At 39.9% G+C, this 15,268-nt stretch overlaps 1 protein-coding gene across 1 annotated transcript; it reads right to left on the bottom strand.

Annotated features, from left to right (window-relative positions):
- Positions 1-637: 637 nt before the first annotated feature.
- Positions 638-14,940, bottom strand: LOC116310152 (protein mono-ADP-ribosyltransferase PARP14-like). The gene is made up of 14 exons (XM_039610551.1): positions 14,705-14,940; positions 14,492-14,616; positions 8,592-10,106; positions 8,271-8,507; positions 7,662-7,886; positions 7,464-7,518; positions 7,154-7,300; positions 5,283-5,345; positions 5,022-5,198; positions 4,765-4,941; positions 3,968-4,648; positions 3,491-3,627; positions 2,357-2,537; positions 638-1,236 (listed from the first exon to the last, which is right to left on the bottom strand). Exons 1-14 carry the CDS (start codon positions 14,874-14,876, stop codon positions 950-952), a joined length of 4,179 nt encoding a protein of 1,392 aa, XP_039466485.1. The 5' UTR covers positions 14,877-14,940; the 3' UTR covers positions 638-949.
- Between the last annotated feature and the right edge of the window lie 328 nt (positions 14,941-15,268).

Below are 15,268 nucleotides of genomic sequence, written 5' to 3' on the forward strand. Positions count from 1 at the left end.
CATTATTGCAATCTGTTAATAATCTTAGTTAAGGTTGGAAGATTTTTAGGTATTTTTAGACCAAGGGCTTTACAATAAGCAGCTTCAAAGCTACTTTATGTTGAATTAAAGGAAAGCTGCGATGCTGTGTCTTCTGCAGTAGAGACTTAAAGGTGTGCATCACATTATAAATTGAAATGTCCCATATGTGAAATTTTTAACCTGCAATTATAACAATGACAATTTTTTTTTTTTATCAGGATATTTGACATTTAAATAGATATGATAATTTAAAGATTATCATATCATCTGTTGTGTTGTTTTATTTTTTATGTGTGTGTCTCTTAAAGTCTGAACTGTAACATCAGAGGTTGGATTTTTTCCCACTCGGTCACCTGACATGTTGTCTTCCCTCAGAGGCTGCTGTGTTCCTGGATGATGAGATGGAGAGGGAGGAGTGTGTGACGACCGAGATGGGGATTTATAAGGTTGGGGAAAGCTGCAGTCAGCTGAGACTGAAGAAGTCACTTGGATGAGAGACGAAACGTTTCTCCCACTGAAAACGCTACGTCCAGATAAACAAAATCAACTTTTCAGGGTTTCCTTTTGAATGTTGATCACCCACCTCCTCTAATTTTTCATTTTTCAAGAATAGACATTTGTCAGTAAGTAAATCTTTATTAGGTATTGTGACATGTTCTCAGATTAAATAGATGTATTCAAAGCACTTTACACTTGGCAAGGTGAAGATGAAAGAAGATCAACCAAATAAAAGATTAAAACCTGCATAATTGTGTAATATGTTTCCAGTGTTTATGTACATATATGTAACTTTTAATTTCATTAGAAGCAGCTACTGTTCAGCTAGGTCGGTGACAGTGACAATTCCATATGTAACTTTTATATTAGTCCTAATTGATTTTTCAGACACTTTCATTTATAAACAATGGTAAAAACTTTTCCTTTACTCTCACTTGAATGTGATGAGGTAGTCAGGGTACGCTTGGTTGTCATGAAATACAACATACATGCTGGGGTTATTTATTCTGTCTACCACACTGTCGTAACGGTCATGAGACTGCTGGGGGTTTCGAGGTGGAGGCACCTTCATGGTAGCTTGGCCCTGAGTGTAGACGCCTGTGAGGACTCGTGCGACGAACATTAACTGAGAACCATCAGCAGCTGGCTTGGAGTAGGTGGGTTGAGCCGAGTAGCTGGCATCTACAGCAAAGTAGGTCCCGATACCGTATGCAGTTGCTGAGGGTGAAAAGAGAAAAGGAAATTAACAACAGATGATTGTATTTACAGTGTAGTGACACATAACTAGTTACTAGTTCACTAACCCTGCCTTTGTTACAAGTACTGTTTCTTTCATATCTCTCACCAGGTGTTCAAGATTTTAACTATGCAGTGGATTGCAGCATGTTTTATTAGTGCAAACAGGAACATAAAAACATGTCTTTAAGGAATCAAGTGCCGTTACTCTACTAGGCCTTCACAATCACCTGGGGTTTTAAGTGTTGCCAAAGCCACAAATGCTTACCAACAAACAAACCCTATCAGTTTTTATCGTTTTTTAGCTTTATTTTTCGTCGTTTTTATTGTCAACTCGGTGTCCCTGGGTCTTTTCCCGTGTGTTATGAATAAATCTTTTTTTTTTTTGGTACCGGTACTGGTTTTATTTTGTTGTATTTATCTGCAACACCTTAAAGGCCGGTCCGTGAAAATACTGTTGGACATAAACTGGTCCATGGTGCAATAAAGGTTGGGGACGGCTGCTCTTCAGGTCCCACCACAACATTTGACTTTGGGCTATTGTAGCACTTTCTTGTCTTTTTTTAGCCATTTTTTATTGTCCTATTGACTCAGTATTGTATAATTTTGAGCATCTGACTCTCTAGAACAGAGACGTTCATTGTTGACTCAATGACTCTAAGGTGCCCAGGTCTTGTGGCTGCAAAATAAAAAATGCAACCCTTCCAAATAAACCATACTTTTTCAGTTTTTTTTTTTCCCAGGCCAATAGCTTGCCAAAGCTTTTCTTTTTATAAACACACCCATATGTCTCTGTGGTGCAATCGTTTAGTGCATTTGGCTGTTAACTCACAGGCTGACGATTTCAGAAGACCCAGGGATGTAGTCTCTATGCTTAGAAGTCAAGCAATATTCTATTTTCACAGAGTTCTAGATATCTACCAAAGCAGGTGGAGGCATAATCATCCAGAGAAGAGCTGCTTTATAACAAGCTTTAAAACTCTAAAACCATAAAGAACATCAATCTTTCCATTAAGGGATATAAAGAATATAAGAAAGAAAGAACCATTTCTAACACAAAGTTTTGGTTCAGTAAATGTGGACTCTATAAAAAGATTATCACCATTTTGCCCAGCAAAGCTCCTGTTGAATCCAGTTTTCATTATGGAGTTGCAGTTTTCCCGGGTCGTCCCGTGGTACAGAAGCTTCTCCCCTGCTCCTCCCTCCCGTGTGTTCTTATCAGAAATGTGCTTCTTCTGGGCTTCATAGGTGCGCCGCAGGTGAACGTTCTGCAAACGCTCAATCTGACAAGAGAGAAGAAGGACAAAGGATCAAGGAGCTGCCTAACAAGATAATCCAGGATATTAATTACATCTGAGGGGTAGTTCAAACTATGTCATCATAGTGATGACATAGTTTCAATGGTGGACTGAAAGTAAAATCCTCCTAAAATCCCAAATGAATGCTGAAATAAATAAACACAATTTAATTAAATAAATCATCTTTTAAAAGAGGAAATTATTTTATTTGTAAAATGTGACATTGACTGATTTGGAATTAAATTTAATATTATTTTATTCTTCCCTTTTCTATATAAATGTTTTATATTACTGATAAAAGAAGTTTTCGTATCACTGAATGTGGGAGTGAAGCTGTGGAACAGACTTGGTGTTTGAGTTCCTCACTAAGTCTGTTCCACAGTTTGTCTCTGTTCCCCGTCATGTTGTCAGTCTTCATGTCCTACTGCCATGTACCCCCCATGTATAGTTTACTTCATGTTACCACACTGCTTAGTTGCCACGCCAGGAGTTTTGTTTTGTACTTTCAGTTTGTAGTTCTCAGCAATAAAGCTGTATAAGTTCAAGTTTAGTCTCTGGAGTCCTGCATTTGGCTCCAACCTCTGCTTGCCACACAGCCAGACCTTGACAAACCCCCTTTTAACATGTTGTTACTGATTATGATTATTTAGTGTTAAGCCACAATAGCAAAAACAACCATAACAATATGTGGACGCATAAGCAAAATCATGTTTTCGATGACATTGCCATTGCAGTTTTTTGTTTGCTAATAGTCAAAAAACAAAACAAAAAAATCCAAAGAATTGAATAAATAACTGTTATATTTAGTGAATCAAAATAAATAAACTGTTGTATTGACTAAAGAAGAATAAAGTAGTGACAAAGCAGCATTCATATTATAAGACAGGTAATATAAATAGAAACTGAAATGTTCCCTCACACAAAGGACAGCCACCCACCTTCATCACAGTTTTGGCAACGGTTCGTTTGAAGGCCTCCTTCACTGCCCGGTACTCTGCAGAGGAAGACTCCAGTGTAACAACCTTCATACTCTCATTGGCAGCCATCCTGTCCCAGTATAAAGGGTAAGTAAAGTCTGAAAGAGACAAGCATATATAGCATATACAACATGAGAAGACACCTAGAGCCTATGTTGAGTTTTATTTTGCTATTCACTGCAAATCTTTAATGAAGCACGTAAAAAGAAAAAAGATTTTAATGGTATCATGTGTGAATAAAACCAAAACTTGCAGTGGAGCCCGTCTGACAATAATGTAATACTTCTTTTAATTACAATGATCCAACCTTATCAGCTGATCTAGTATTTTTATATTTTTTGTTTAAATGTGAACTTTTGATGGTTGCTTTCATTTTTCACAATTATTTTTTGCAACCTTCTTTACTACAAGTAGTTTTTTTAGTTTCTTTCTTCTCACCTGGGAGATTCTCAAGTCGTTTCAGCTTCGTCGTCTGTCTGTTCAGTGATCGTGTGGCCACCATTGTCAGTAGGTTAACCTCCCATATGAGTCCCTGTGCGTCTTTTATTCCTTTTGTTAATTCGTTGTTTTCCAGTTGGTGGTTGGCTGCTCTGGGAAGTCTTTCCCAGTTACCGTTATGTGCCAGGATGCACCAAACGACTCGGAGGTACAAATCCTCCTCCTCCCTGACTCTCACCTCATTAGCAAGGCTCATGTACTGACACTGACTCATTTTCTGCATCACCCGGGTGACCCCGTCTTTCAACCCGCTCACTGTTAGGGTGCCAGACTGATCAGTTTGCATGAATAAACCCTCAGACTCCACCAGCTCCTTCAGCTCTGTCATGTCATCCTGGCTGAGGGGTTCCAGTTCCTCCTTTGAGAAGGTGTTACTGGAGCACTGTGTCTGATATTGATGCTTCAGCTTTCCCATGGCATCGTCAACGTCCTTTTTGGAAAGACCCAGGAACGTGAAGACAGACTGCTGACTTGTGGAGCTGATTTGGAGACTGCTGAGGTATGCACTCACAGAAGGAGGAGGCTGTTGCTGTACTTGAACTGGAAGTACTGGAAGTACTGGAAGTACTGGAAGCACTGGAAGTACTGGAAGTACTGGACGCACTGGAAGTACTGGAAGTACTAGAACAAATCAGTAAAGATTTTCAGTAAATTAAATTTGTAATCAGTTTTTATTTTAAAATTCATTTTAAAATTCAGTTGCACATAAGATGGCAGTTTGTGAATACTTCTGTCACCTCTGTTGATGACAGCTGAGGAATACATCTGCATCGCTTTCTCTTTAAAAGCCAAGAAGACATTGATCTTAATCAGGATGAGACGGATGTCGGTGAGGCTGTTCATTGATGATGCAGATGACTTGATCCCTTGAAGAATGGCTCCTGCTACAATCGCAGGATCCAAACCTCCAGCTCCTGCAAAAACACCACTTGCATTTAGGTGTGTGTATTTCACAACAAACAGAATAAATAGAAATGCCAAACAAAATACTTACCAGCACAGATGGCAGGAATTGCCACTGAAGTGTATTTATACGATTCACAATAGTAAATGATATCACACACAAGTTGTTCAACAAGAGCTTGATCCTTTTCTCCACATACATGAAAAATAGCCTTACAGGGGAAGTTTCCAGACTGGGTCACTACAATTTCTCCTCGATTCACTTTTGCTGCACAGAAAGTGACAGAGGATGGATGAGTGAGAGTCAGATAGGTAAGATGTTAAGGTAAGTAGCAGCTTCTCTTTTTCTCACCTGCTTTCAGTTTAGCTTCCACCTGTGGTCCAGCTACAGTTAAGATGTCTTTGCATACCCCATCTGTAGACGATGAAATATAAGAAAAATATATATTAAAGAACTTACAATCTTGTGAAGCTGTGCTATATGCTAATCTTGTGCAAATTTTAGCGTGCTAAAACAGCTAATCAGCACCAGGACTGACTGATTATGATGATGGTGGTTACTGACCTCTACATCACTATTACCATCCATTTTGTAAGTAACATGCTGACCTTTCAACTGGGCATGTTGCGCAGTTGATTAACAAATAGATGCTATTTGTTACCATGTAAGAAAAGTCACAAATGTCACAAATTCAACCTACTGGTTAAATACTGATATATTTAATAAATATACTTAATTAGTAAGTACAGCTTTGGATCAACTTTGGAAATAGCAACAATAATAGTAATGCCACAGTTTCATCCTAAGTTCCCTTTCGTATCACAGTTGGATACGTATCAGACAATCTACCCATTTGATTCCTTAGTCTTGCTTCTTGTGTACAGTGACTAATCAACCCTATTTCCCCAAATCAATCCACATGCATTTATGGGGAATGGCACTAAAAGCTAAGTCAAAGGTTAATCCCTGCCAAACCTGCTTGGCTGGAGATCAAACATTTCTCAATCCGGGTTGACACCACAGTAGAGTTGGATTTCTCGAGACCGGTCTTTTACGTGGTCTTGGTCTTGTCTTGGTCTCCATGGACTTTGGTCTTGGTCTTGTCTTGGTCTCGGATCCCTCGGTCTTGTCTTGGTCTCGCTGTCTCGGTCTTGCTGTCTCAGATCGACATAGTGGTCGGGAGATTTAGAGTCAACAGCATCCATGACACACAACGTGACGTTCAAAAATGTGTCATGCGCAAAAGCATCAGCTATAAGAGCCGTGCTTAGAGAGTGCTTTGTAGTGAATCAGAAGAGTCGACTCCCATTGAGCGGGAGCCGGCTCCTCACTTGATTTCCTTTTGCTGCTCAGCCTTCACACAGTGGCTCAGCTATGCTCCAATCCCTCCATATTGTGGCCAATCACATGCAAGGATATAGGATAATATCATTATGTGAAAAAACAGAGAGGGTGAGAGACGCGACAGTCAAGTGGAGCGTGCGTCTGTCCTCTCAGTAAGTGAGTGAGACAGTAGACAACAGTGAGGAGGGCTGTTCGAGTGCATCGCAAAAACACATAAATATGCCTGACACCGGTAAACGAAGCAGCATCTGGCTGCAGTTTAAAGACTTTTTTGTCTCGGTCTCGGTCTTGGTCTTGTCTCGACTTTGTGTTGGTCTTGAATTTATCTGTCTTGGTCTTGGTCTTGTCTTGGTCTTGGTTTAGGTGTTCTTGACTACAAGTCTACACCACAGGCATTATACCAGTTCACTGGTTCACCTTTGTTCACACTGTTATTGACTCACTTATCTTTGTTACAGTTTGATCATTTGAGTCATGATTGCTTTCCATCACCTGTGCCTCAGGGTTTTGGATTGTCATCCACTAAGACTAATATGCATATTATGCGTAATATGCACTATATTTCACTATGTGAAACTATAATCATGTTAGATATGAGATCCAAAATACAACAAATTATCTAGTTTTGCAGCTCCAAATGCATTAGAAATTAATGGCATAATTACTTATTTTGCTAAACCATGACTATCTTTTATGCTCTTCATAAGTATATAGTGTGGTTTTTAGGTAATATAAGTGGCTTGCTGATAATGCTAGATGAAAACTTCAAAGATTACAATGGACATCCCTATAAATGTGCAAATATTTGTGAAGTTACATCATGAGGGTCCTGCTCACTACGCCTTCCTGCCTTTATATGCATCGTCAGTTTCACCTACCAAGATTAAAATTTTGGAAGTCTGTTGTGTTCACCACAGCATCTGTAGTCTCATTAGTGATGTCACCGAACACCACACGTAGTTTAACTCCAGTTCCGATTGTTATGATGATGTCATCTAGGTCGCTGGTGAGGGACCTGAAGATTGCTGAGAATAACAACACCACACATTAGATTTTGTCTGACTTTTAATCTGATGACTGAGGGTCCTAATGAAGATGGTAAAATATGGCACTGCCTGAATGCCTTTTCAGCTGCTTAATATGCATCAATATCACATAATGAAGACAGTATGAGTAGTGCTAGTTTACCTTGGCCTCCCTGGTTCATATTTAAGCTGAGCTGTTTGTAGACATCGTGGTAGCACTGTAGATAAAAAACACAGAATAACACCATAAATAATCGATGCATGGTCAGGACAGCCCTGTTTTTGTTTGTAAAAGTGCTTTAAAAATAAAGTGTGATATACATGTTACAGATCAGATCAGGACATATTAATTGACACTGACCGCCTCAGAATCAGGGTAACCAGGTTTAATGACAGTGTGGATGTTTGTAAGAGAGCCAGAGGACGCAGATAATCCAAACTGGTGAATGATGTCCGTCAACACTTGAATGGCTTCTCTCAGCGGGTATTTTAAAACAATTCCTGGCCCAATGATTGGAATGGCCACTGAACACAAATTCAGCTGTACACAAAGCTCCAGACACCTCTTCAGACCGTTACCAAGAGCCTGCAAATCAAAAGTTACATATTTTTAAACTATATTTTCAAACTCTTGGATTGCACACTGCAACTAACAGAGCACACATGGAAAACTGTGAGGCTCCACAAAAAATAATCAGTTTGGTTGTATAAGACTTCTCTTGCAGTTATCTGGTTTGTGCATTAATGCTTTAGCTTTTCGATTAAATTGAAAAATATATTATTTTATATTTTTTTTTGGTCTCACTTCTACTTTTGCACATACACACTTAGATATCATCTGATTATTCTAATTAATACTTTCATCTCTGTACAGCTATAAAGTGCATTTAATTGCTTTCCTGAAGGTAAATTAATGATTCATTATTTTTTTTGTATCACCAGAAGTGTTAATGAAAGTCTTTAATTTTACCTGAACACTCTTTCCTCTTACTCCGTCCCAAGGCAAGCATTCAATGAAGAAAATCTTGGAGCAGCCCAGAGATGGAGGTGCATCAACCAGCTGAACATCTCCAGGGGTGAGGGCACAACTGGCTAAGACTAAATCAAACTTTAACTGTAATGTATTTCCAGCTTTAGCCAACAAACTGTTGCCAATATTTGTAGAAGTCAGCTGTTTGTTGAGCATGGGGACCACCAGAACATCTGCCTGCAGAAATAATATTGAATAACATAATTGCTGATATTTTATTTGGGGATTATGGAAGATAGAATTGAGTGGAAATAATCAAACCTGTTCATTTTCTAAACTGCTGAGTTTGATCTTCAGGTTTGTTCTGTTGATTGCAGAGTTTCCAACTGTGCTGTACATGCTGCTGCTGTAGCTGAGAGATCTAGGTGTATCGCTGAGTCTGCTGGTGTTTCGTGGTCTTTGCACATTTGGGGTGGCTGCAGTTTGCTTCTCTCGGATAATGACGTGACAGGAACCCTCTATCAGCTCCTTAGTCACTTTACCCTCTTCCTGGAAGTACTGCTGAGCCCCTGGTCCATCTAGAGTCAAAGTGTCTACTATAAGACTGGCTAGAGTTGACGTTAGGGCCTCCTTGGCCTCCTGAACATGACATCGAGGACCAGACACAATCACACAAGGATTTGGAAAATGTGAGGCTTGTAAGGTCACCTTGGTCTGCTTCATGCCAATCAAGTCTAGGATTTTATCAATACAGTTGACTATTTCAGGATGAAGCAGATTGATGGTTTCTTGAGTTGAAAGTTGATTCAACTGGAAGTCATGAAGAACTTCATTGAGCTTGGCCACATCTTCACTGTAGCCCACCAGTTGGACTTTGGTCGTTGAGGTTCCACTGGCGCCTGGCATGTAGCTGACGTCCACTCTGAGCTCTCTACTGTTTGCCTCGTTTTTGGCTTTCGTCAGAATTTCTTTCAACCTGTTAAGATCTATTGCACCCTGCAGCTGCACAGTGGTCACTTTAAGGTCTCTCATTACAGCTGCTTCAGCCTCATTCAGAGCATCAGAGGACAAACTGGACAGAACCAGATCTGAACCCACCTCAAAGAAAACAGGGTTTCTGAGGCTCTGCTGGAAGCGAGTTTGGTATTTTGGGATGGCATCACTGGTCTTCATGAAGGTTAGCAGAGCTGTAGGGAACTTAACTCTCTTCTCCTTTACATTCTTAATCAGTTCATCCAGTTTTGCAGCTCCTGACTGCACCTGTTTGTCAGGGCCCTCCAAAGTGATCATGGCACTACCTCTGATGATTGTAACCTCTGGACAATTAGCACGCATTTCTCGATTGAACTCTTCTTCTACGAGCTTGAACTTCTTCTCCACAATTGGCACTTCCTTTTTGGTGGGTCGGCGTTTTTCAAGAATTGCAATCTTCTCCTTCATGGCATCAGCCTCTCCCACAACCACAGGATAGCCACTCTCTATGTAAACTTTTATATCATCTGTCTTAAAGGACGGGTCCTGCAGTACCAGTTTCATCTGTTTTGGCTCAAGCACATGATAGCAGAGGTAGGTCTCGGTGAGCCGGATGAAGACCCGATCCACTTGACACTCCCATTTCTCTGCAGCACCACCAAAACCTCCTCCTGGCCCCTTGTCAACCTCCCCTCTAACCAAAACCTCCTCTTCATCGAAATTTAGCTCCACTGTGCAGCCGATTGACGACAGTTGTTTTTCAAAAAATTTGTATGCTTTACAGTTGTCTCTCAGGAAATACAGCAGGAAAACATCTATCCTGAAAGTCTTCTTAAGATTTTTTATGTTTGGGTTTGTAGAGCTCTGAAAGAAAGCAAAGAAATCTGTGAGTTTATGATATACGATTTGCTTATTGTAAACAGTGGGAGTGTACCACATAGGCCTGGGCAGTAAATCAAAAATGAATCATAACCTTCATTTAAAACCTCTTATTGACATAATCTTTGCCATGTCTGTTTTTTTTTTTCATTTCTTTTTACTTCAAATCTATGAATACTTCTTCCATTATGTACTATCTATGCTATGTCCAGTCTGTTGCCACTCATAGAAATTCATACAGTCCTAGGTAGATAAAAACACATTAAATTAATATTTCTGTTTATATGATTTGTTTTTCATTGTTATGTCTGACTATGACACTGTGTTAGAACAGAAATACGCTACAGCCCTGTTTCTAAAACAGTCTGGGTATTTGTGCACAATGTAAATGAAAGGAGAATGCAATGATTGGTGAATAATTTGAAATACGATGTTGAGGTTTTTTATCTTTGTGCTAGCAGAATGCAGTCCCCATGGATTCCACAAAGAATTTAATATTGTGTTCACTCTGGTCACTATATTAGGTACACCTGTTTAAACGTATTAATACATATGGATAATCAGCCAATCACACGCCACTAACCATATAGACATAGTCAAGATGACCTTCTGAATTTCCAACTGAGCATCAGAATAAGCAATAAATATGAATATTTCAGATATACATCTACTGGGATTTTCCCACACAACCATCTATCGGGATTACAGAGAATGGACAGAAAAAGAGAAAATATCCAATTCACTGCATGAAAATGTCTTTGTTAGGGTGCCTAGGTCGTCGACCCAGTGCTTTGTTTTTTTGGTTCTTTGATTTTGTTCATTTCATTATATTCTAGCTTTGTCTTATGGGTTATAGGATTATTCTTAGTTTAGGTTCTCTGTGTGGGTTTTGTTAGAGTTTTAGTGTTCTGGTTTTCTGTCTGTGATCCATAGTTGCTGTCTCCCCTGTCTGCTGCATCCCCTTGTCTAGTCCGCGTCTTTGTGTTATGTTTCCTGTTTTACTAAGTCCGTGTCCCATGTTAATGTGGCTGTGTCCCAATCCAGCGACCGCACGCTTCGGAGTACGCATTTTGAGACCTATTACGTCACAGCGACACGACGACGGCTGTCCCAATCTGAAGTGTACTCCAAATGCAGTCTCCAAATGCGGTCTCCAAATGCGCTGTCGATTTCCCCAAATTTGAAGTGTGGTCCGGTGTAGACTTCGTGGTCCCATAAATCCCACAATTCACAGCGGGGCGGTGGGTGTGGATAATTTTGCCGAAAAAAGCGGCGGATGGCTGAAGCGGAGCGGCCGAAGAGTAAACTTTCAAAAGCAAGTACTGAATATTATGTCACTTATTTATGTGCGAATGTTTAAGAACATTAAAACATTACTGTTGGCCACATGTCGGCAAAGTTATGTGACATTAGCGATGTTTGTACTTTCAGCGTTTACCTGGTTTTAAAGCCTTTACTTTAAAATATACGCCGTTCAACAGTCGACCTTAATCTTACAGAGAATGTGATGATTTTATGGACTTTTAAAGTCAGTCATATATCCACAAACACAACAAGCTGAAAGTCAGTGATGCTGCTCGGTTTGCAGTCCTGAATATCAAGTATGAACATGTATTTATAAGTTACACTTGTGTTTGAATCCTGCAGCTTATCACACATTTGATTTCCATGTGTGACAACTGCAAGTGTCCAGAGTGAGGACAGACTGAGGGACCCACTGCTGCACATCATCTGTGAGGCTTTGCACCCCTGATGATCCACCAGGACAAACTCAGTAGTGTGTGAGGAAGAGGAGGAGGAAGAGCCAGCAGCAGCTGACAGATGGAGAGAATAGACAGACTGTTCCCTGTTTGTGAAGGACTGCTAGAAAAGTTTAACATAACTAATTGTCTGTCCTGAATCAGTCTTATTAGGTAATGTTCAAATAATGTTATCATCCCAGTGTTTTCAGTGTGGGAGAAAGTACTCAGGGCCTTCAAGTTACACACTATGAAAGGCAGCAACAAGTTTAATATTCAGAAACCTAAAGTATGTATCAGCAGCAGAATGGACCTAAAAATAAATGTTTGTTTCAGTTCTATGAAGCTTTGAGTATTTTGGATTAGTAGTACTGCTGTGTTTGTTGCATCATATTGCTGTAATTGTTTATATGCTTTATATATTCTGAGGTAAGTTGATCTATAGTGTTACATCATATTCTATAAGGATGTTATGTGTTTGTAGATTTTCTGCCCAGTTTGACCCATTTAGCAGAAGTCAGCCTGTTTAAGGCTCTGATATCTATTCTGTATGACTTAAAGCAGTTATGACATGCTCTGATTTTCTCACCCAATAAAGGAATATTTCATATATCAGTCTGATCTTCATTCTATCAGAAACAGTTATCACAGCTCGTACATTTTCTTTTTACACATATATGTAAGCATTGAGCCAAATTTAGTAATGCCAACATATTAAACGGACAATATTTGTCTCTTATATATAATACATCTGTATATACACTGTCAGAGATACTTGTCTTTGAGTGAAGATTGAAGGTGATAGGAAATATAAATAACTGCTACTTGAATCTTTACTGGAGCTCAGTATTTGACACAGAGTTCACTCATATGAATTTCACTCACATGTGCTGTACCAGTGTACCTGCACATGTGATGTGACAATAGAAGTGATTTGATTTGAGACTTCAAACTCACTGCTGTAATAACTTATAATGATTAATTTAATAACTATAATATTGGCCATATCATATTTACACTGACTTTAGTCTCATGAACAACATTGGCTAATTGTTATTTACTAGTTAATCTTAAAATGACTGTTCAGTACAGATATGAAGGCCAACAATCATGTTTTACAGTCCTGTGGTCTCAGCCTCAGATACTCAACTAATCAAAGTGATGTCATAAAAAAAATTATTGGACAAAAAGACCTTTTTTCTCCTTCATTTCTGTCAATAGAAAATTGTACTTAGTAGTCAGTATAAGCTGTTAATGATATAAGTTTGCATATGCTAGAATACTGCATGATGACCTTTTGATGTGTTAGACCAGAGGTTCCCAAAGTGTGGGAGGGGGGGCGCAGAGCCATTGCAGGGGGGCGCGGTATGAAAAGAAAAAAAAAAAAAGAGCGCTTGGACACTGTGGACAGGTTTTTGACGGGGCTCCCACACAAACGCAAAGCAGGAGATGAAGCGAACATTTTTCTTGTAAAAAAGGGGGGCTTGGCAAAAAAAGTTTGGGAACCACTGTGTTAGACTGTTGTTCACTACAAAAACTTGTTCTGTTCTCTCTTGTGTGTTTCTTCCCACAGCGATAATAAGAGCTGAACCACTCTTATCTTCACTCCCTTCTGAATCCCACAACACACACATACACCTGCATATGCACTAACATTGCTCTGTCTATGAACAGACGTATTCACTATTGTATTATTTTTGTATATAAATACAGACCAGGGCAGTAACAGAGCGCTGATCATAGGGCCCCCTCTCGTGTGAGCGCTCTGTGACCGCCCTTGCAAGTAAAAACTGCAGCGTGTCTGTGTGTTTCTACCCTCTCTCTCAGCTGAAGAAGTGTCTTTAGAATAAATCTCTTGACAATTTCTGTCAAACAATGTTGTATGAAACGTTTCTCGCGGTTAGTATCATGGTTACTAGGCAACCTGAGCAGTGCGACGAAGGCCAGACCGTCCCATTTCACAAGCCTCTCACTTCCGCACTTCTCGTACTTCCTAGTACGTGGCGTTGCTAGTACGAAGCCTGTGTCTGGTTTTGCTTCCTTTGTCTCGTCAGCCCCAATTTGCCCCAGCTGTGTTCCCTTCCTTTCTCTCATCCCCCGATTGCTCCCTCTGTGTATTTAAGTCCTGTGTTTTCATCTGTCCGTGTCGTGATCTATGCTGTGTGTTCTGCCGGCTGGCTGGCCTGCCTGCCGTTTTTTGAGTTCACGTTTTGTCTCCGGAGTCTGCACTGTGAGTCCTCCATACATCCTGCCTGCACACAGTCTTCACATGACAGTCTTCTTTATGTCAGAGGTCAGAGGAGAATGGCCAGACTCCTTCGAGTTGATAGGAAAGAAACTAACTCAAATAACAACACATTCTTAACAATGCTGAACTACATTGTGAATTTACACTCTGTATTAACAGCGAGACTCAGAAGTGAAAGAAGCCTGAGAACTGTCAGCCACTGAAAACACTGAGGCACAATGAAATGAAAACTATAACAAAGAGGGCCCAGCAAAAGTGTCAATATTGTCCTCAGCTGTCCAACTTCCCCTGGAGGTTAACGCACTCCTGGTTTGGCCACATTATTCTGGCGCTCAGTTTTTACTGTAACCAAAAGTCATGTTTGAAAGGGCAGTAAACTGTACCAGTGATTGGCTTGTCGATGGCTGGTCAGAGGTCTGTGGTGAACTTGTCCGGCTCACGGTCAGCCGCACTTCTCCACTAGGAAGAGTGATGGTGTGACACTTCCTCTGCAAAACTCTTTCTTGATCTAAAACAGCCATAGACAGAGTCACTGAAACAGCCTGCATTTAAACACAAATCCAAAAAAATATTTTACAAATTACCGACTGTCCTACCTTCTTTTTCCTTGAAACAGATTTTATAAACATTTCCTCCTAGTTTTTCAAGATTTCCGCAGTCGCCACCCCCGGAGTCTCGCCTTTTCTGAAAGTATCTCCTCACTTTCTCCTTCTCTTTGTCTGTGAAGTCAGTGGCTTCAAAAAACAGTGGATACGGATATTCATCCATTTTATCTGCAATTCTACACTAACATGAGAACTTTAATCCCGTCTGACATTTGTTTGTGCCACCCTGTCAGTGCCCATTTTTGTTTCACTTTCACTTTTAAAGTATCACATGCTGGTGTTTACACGCCCACACTCAGCAATGGGAAAAATGCACATTTAATTCTCAGGGGCTTTTCTCGTCTCACCTGCTCTGCAGGTACTTTAAAAGGTTTTTCAACTGTCAGAGAGTAACTCTAAATCATATTTATGTCTTAATATGGTTTTGAGCAAGAAATCTCACCAGTAATTCTGCTGACAGCAAATTAGAGTTTGGATTTTATGCTTTATCTGATCCATAAATGTGAAACAACAACAAATATATTTCACATAAACCTATTCATCCATCCATTTGTC

Source organism: Oreochromis aureus, linkage group 3 (genome assembly GCF_013358895.1).
Source record: "Oreochromis aureus strain Israel breed Guangdong linkage group 3, ZZ_aureus, whole genome shotgun sequence".
NCBI classification, from domain to species: Eukaryota; Metazoa; Chordata; class Actinopteri; order Cichliformes; family Cichlidae; genus Oreochromis; species Oreochromis aureus.

Excerpts from the sequence above, each read along its gene's own strand:
- LOC116310152 (XM_039610551.1), bottom strand. The coding sequence starts at position 14,876 with ATGGATGAATATCCGTATCCACTGTTTTTTGAAGCCACTGACTTCACA. Across the intron at positions 8,508-8,591 it reads GCAGTTTAGAAAATGAACAG|GCAGATGTTCTGGTGGTCCC; the intron begins GTTTGATTATTT and ends TTATTTCTGCAG. Across the intron at positions 2,538-3,490 it reads TTGCCAAAACTGTGATGAAG|ATTGAGCGTTTGCAGAACGT; the intron begins GTGGGTGGCTGT and ends CTCTCTTGTCAG.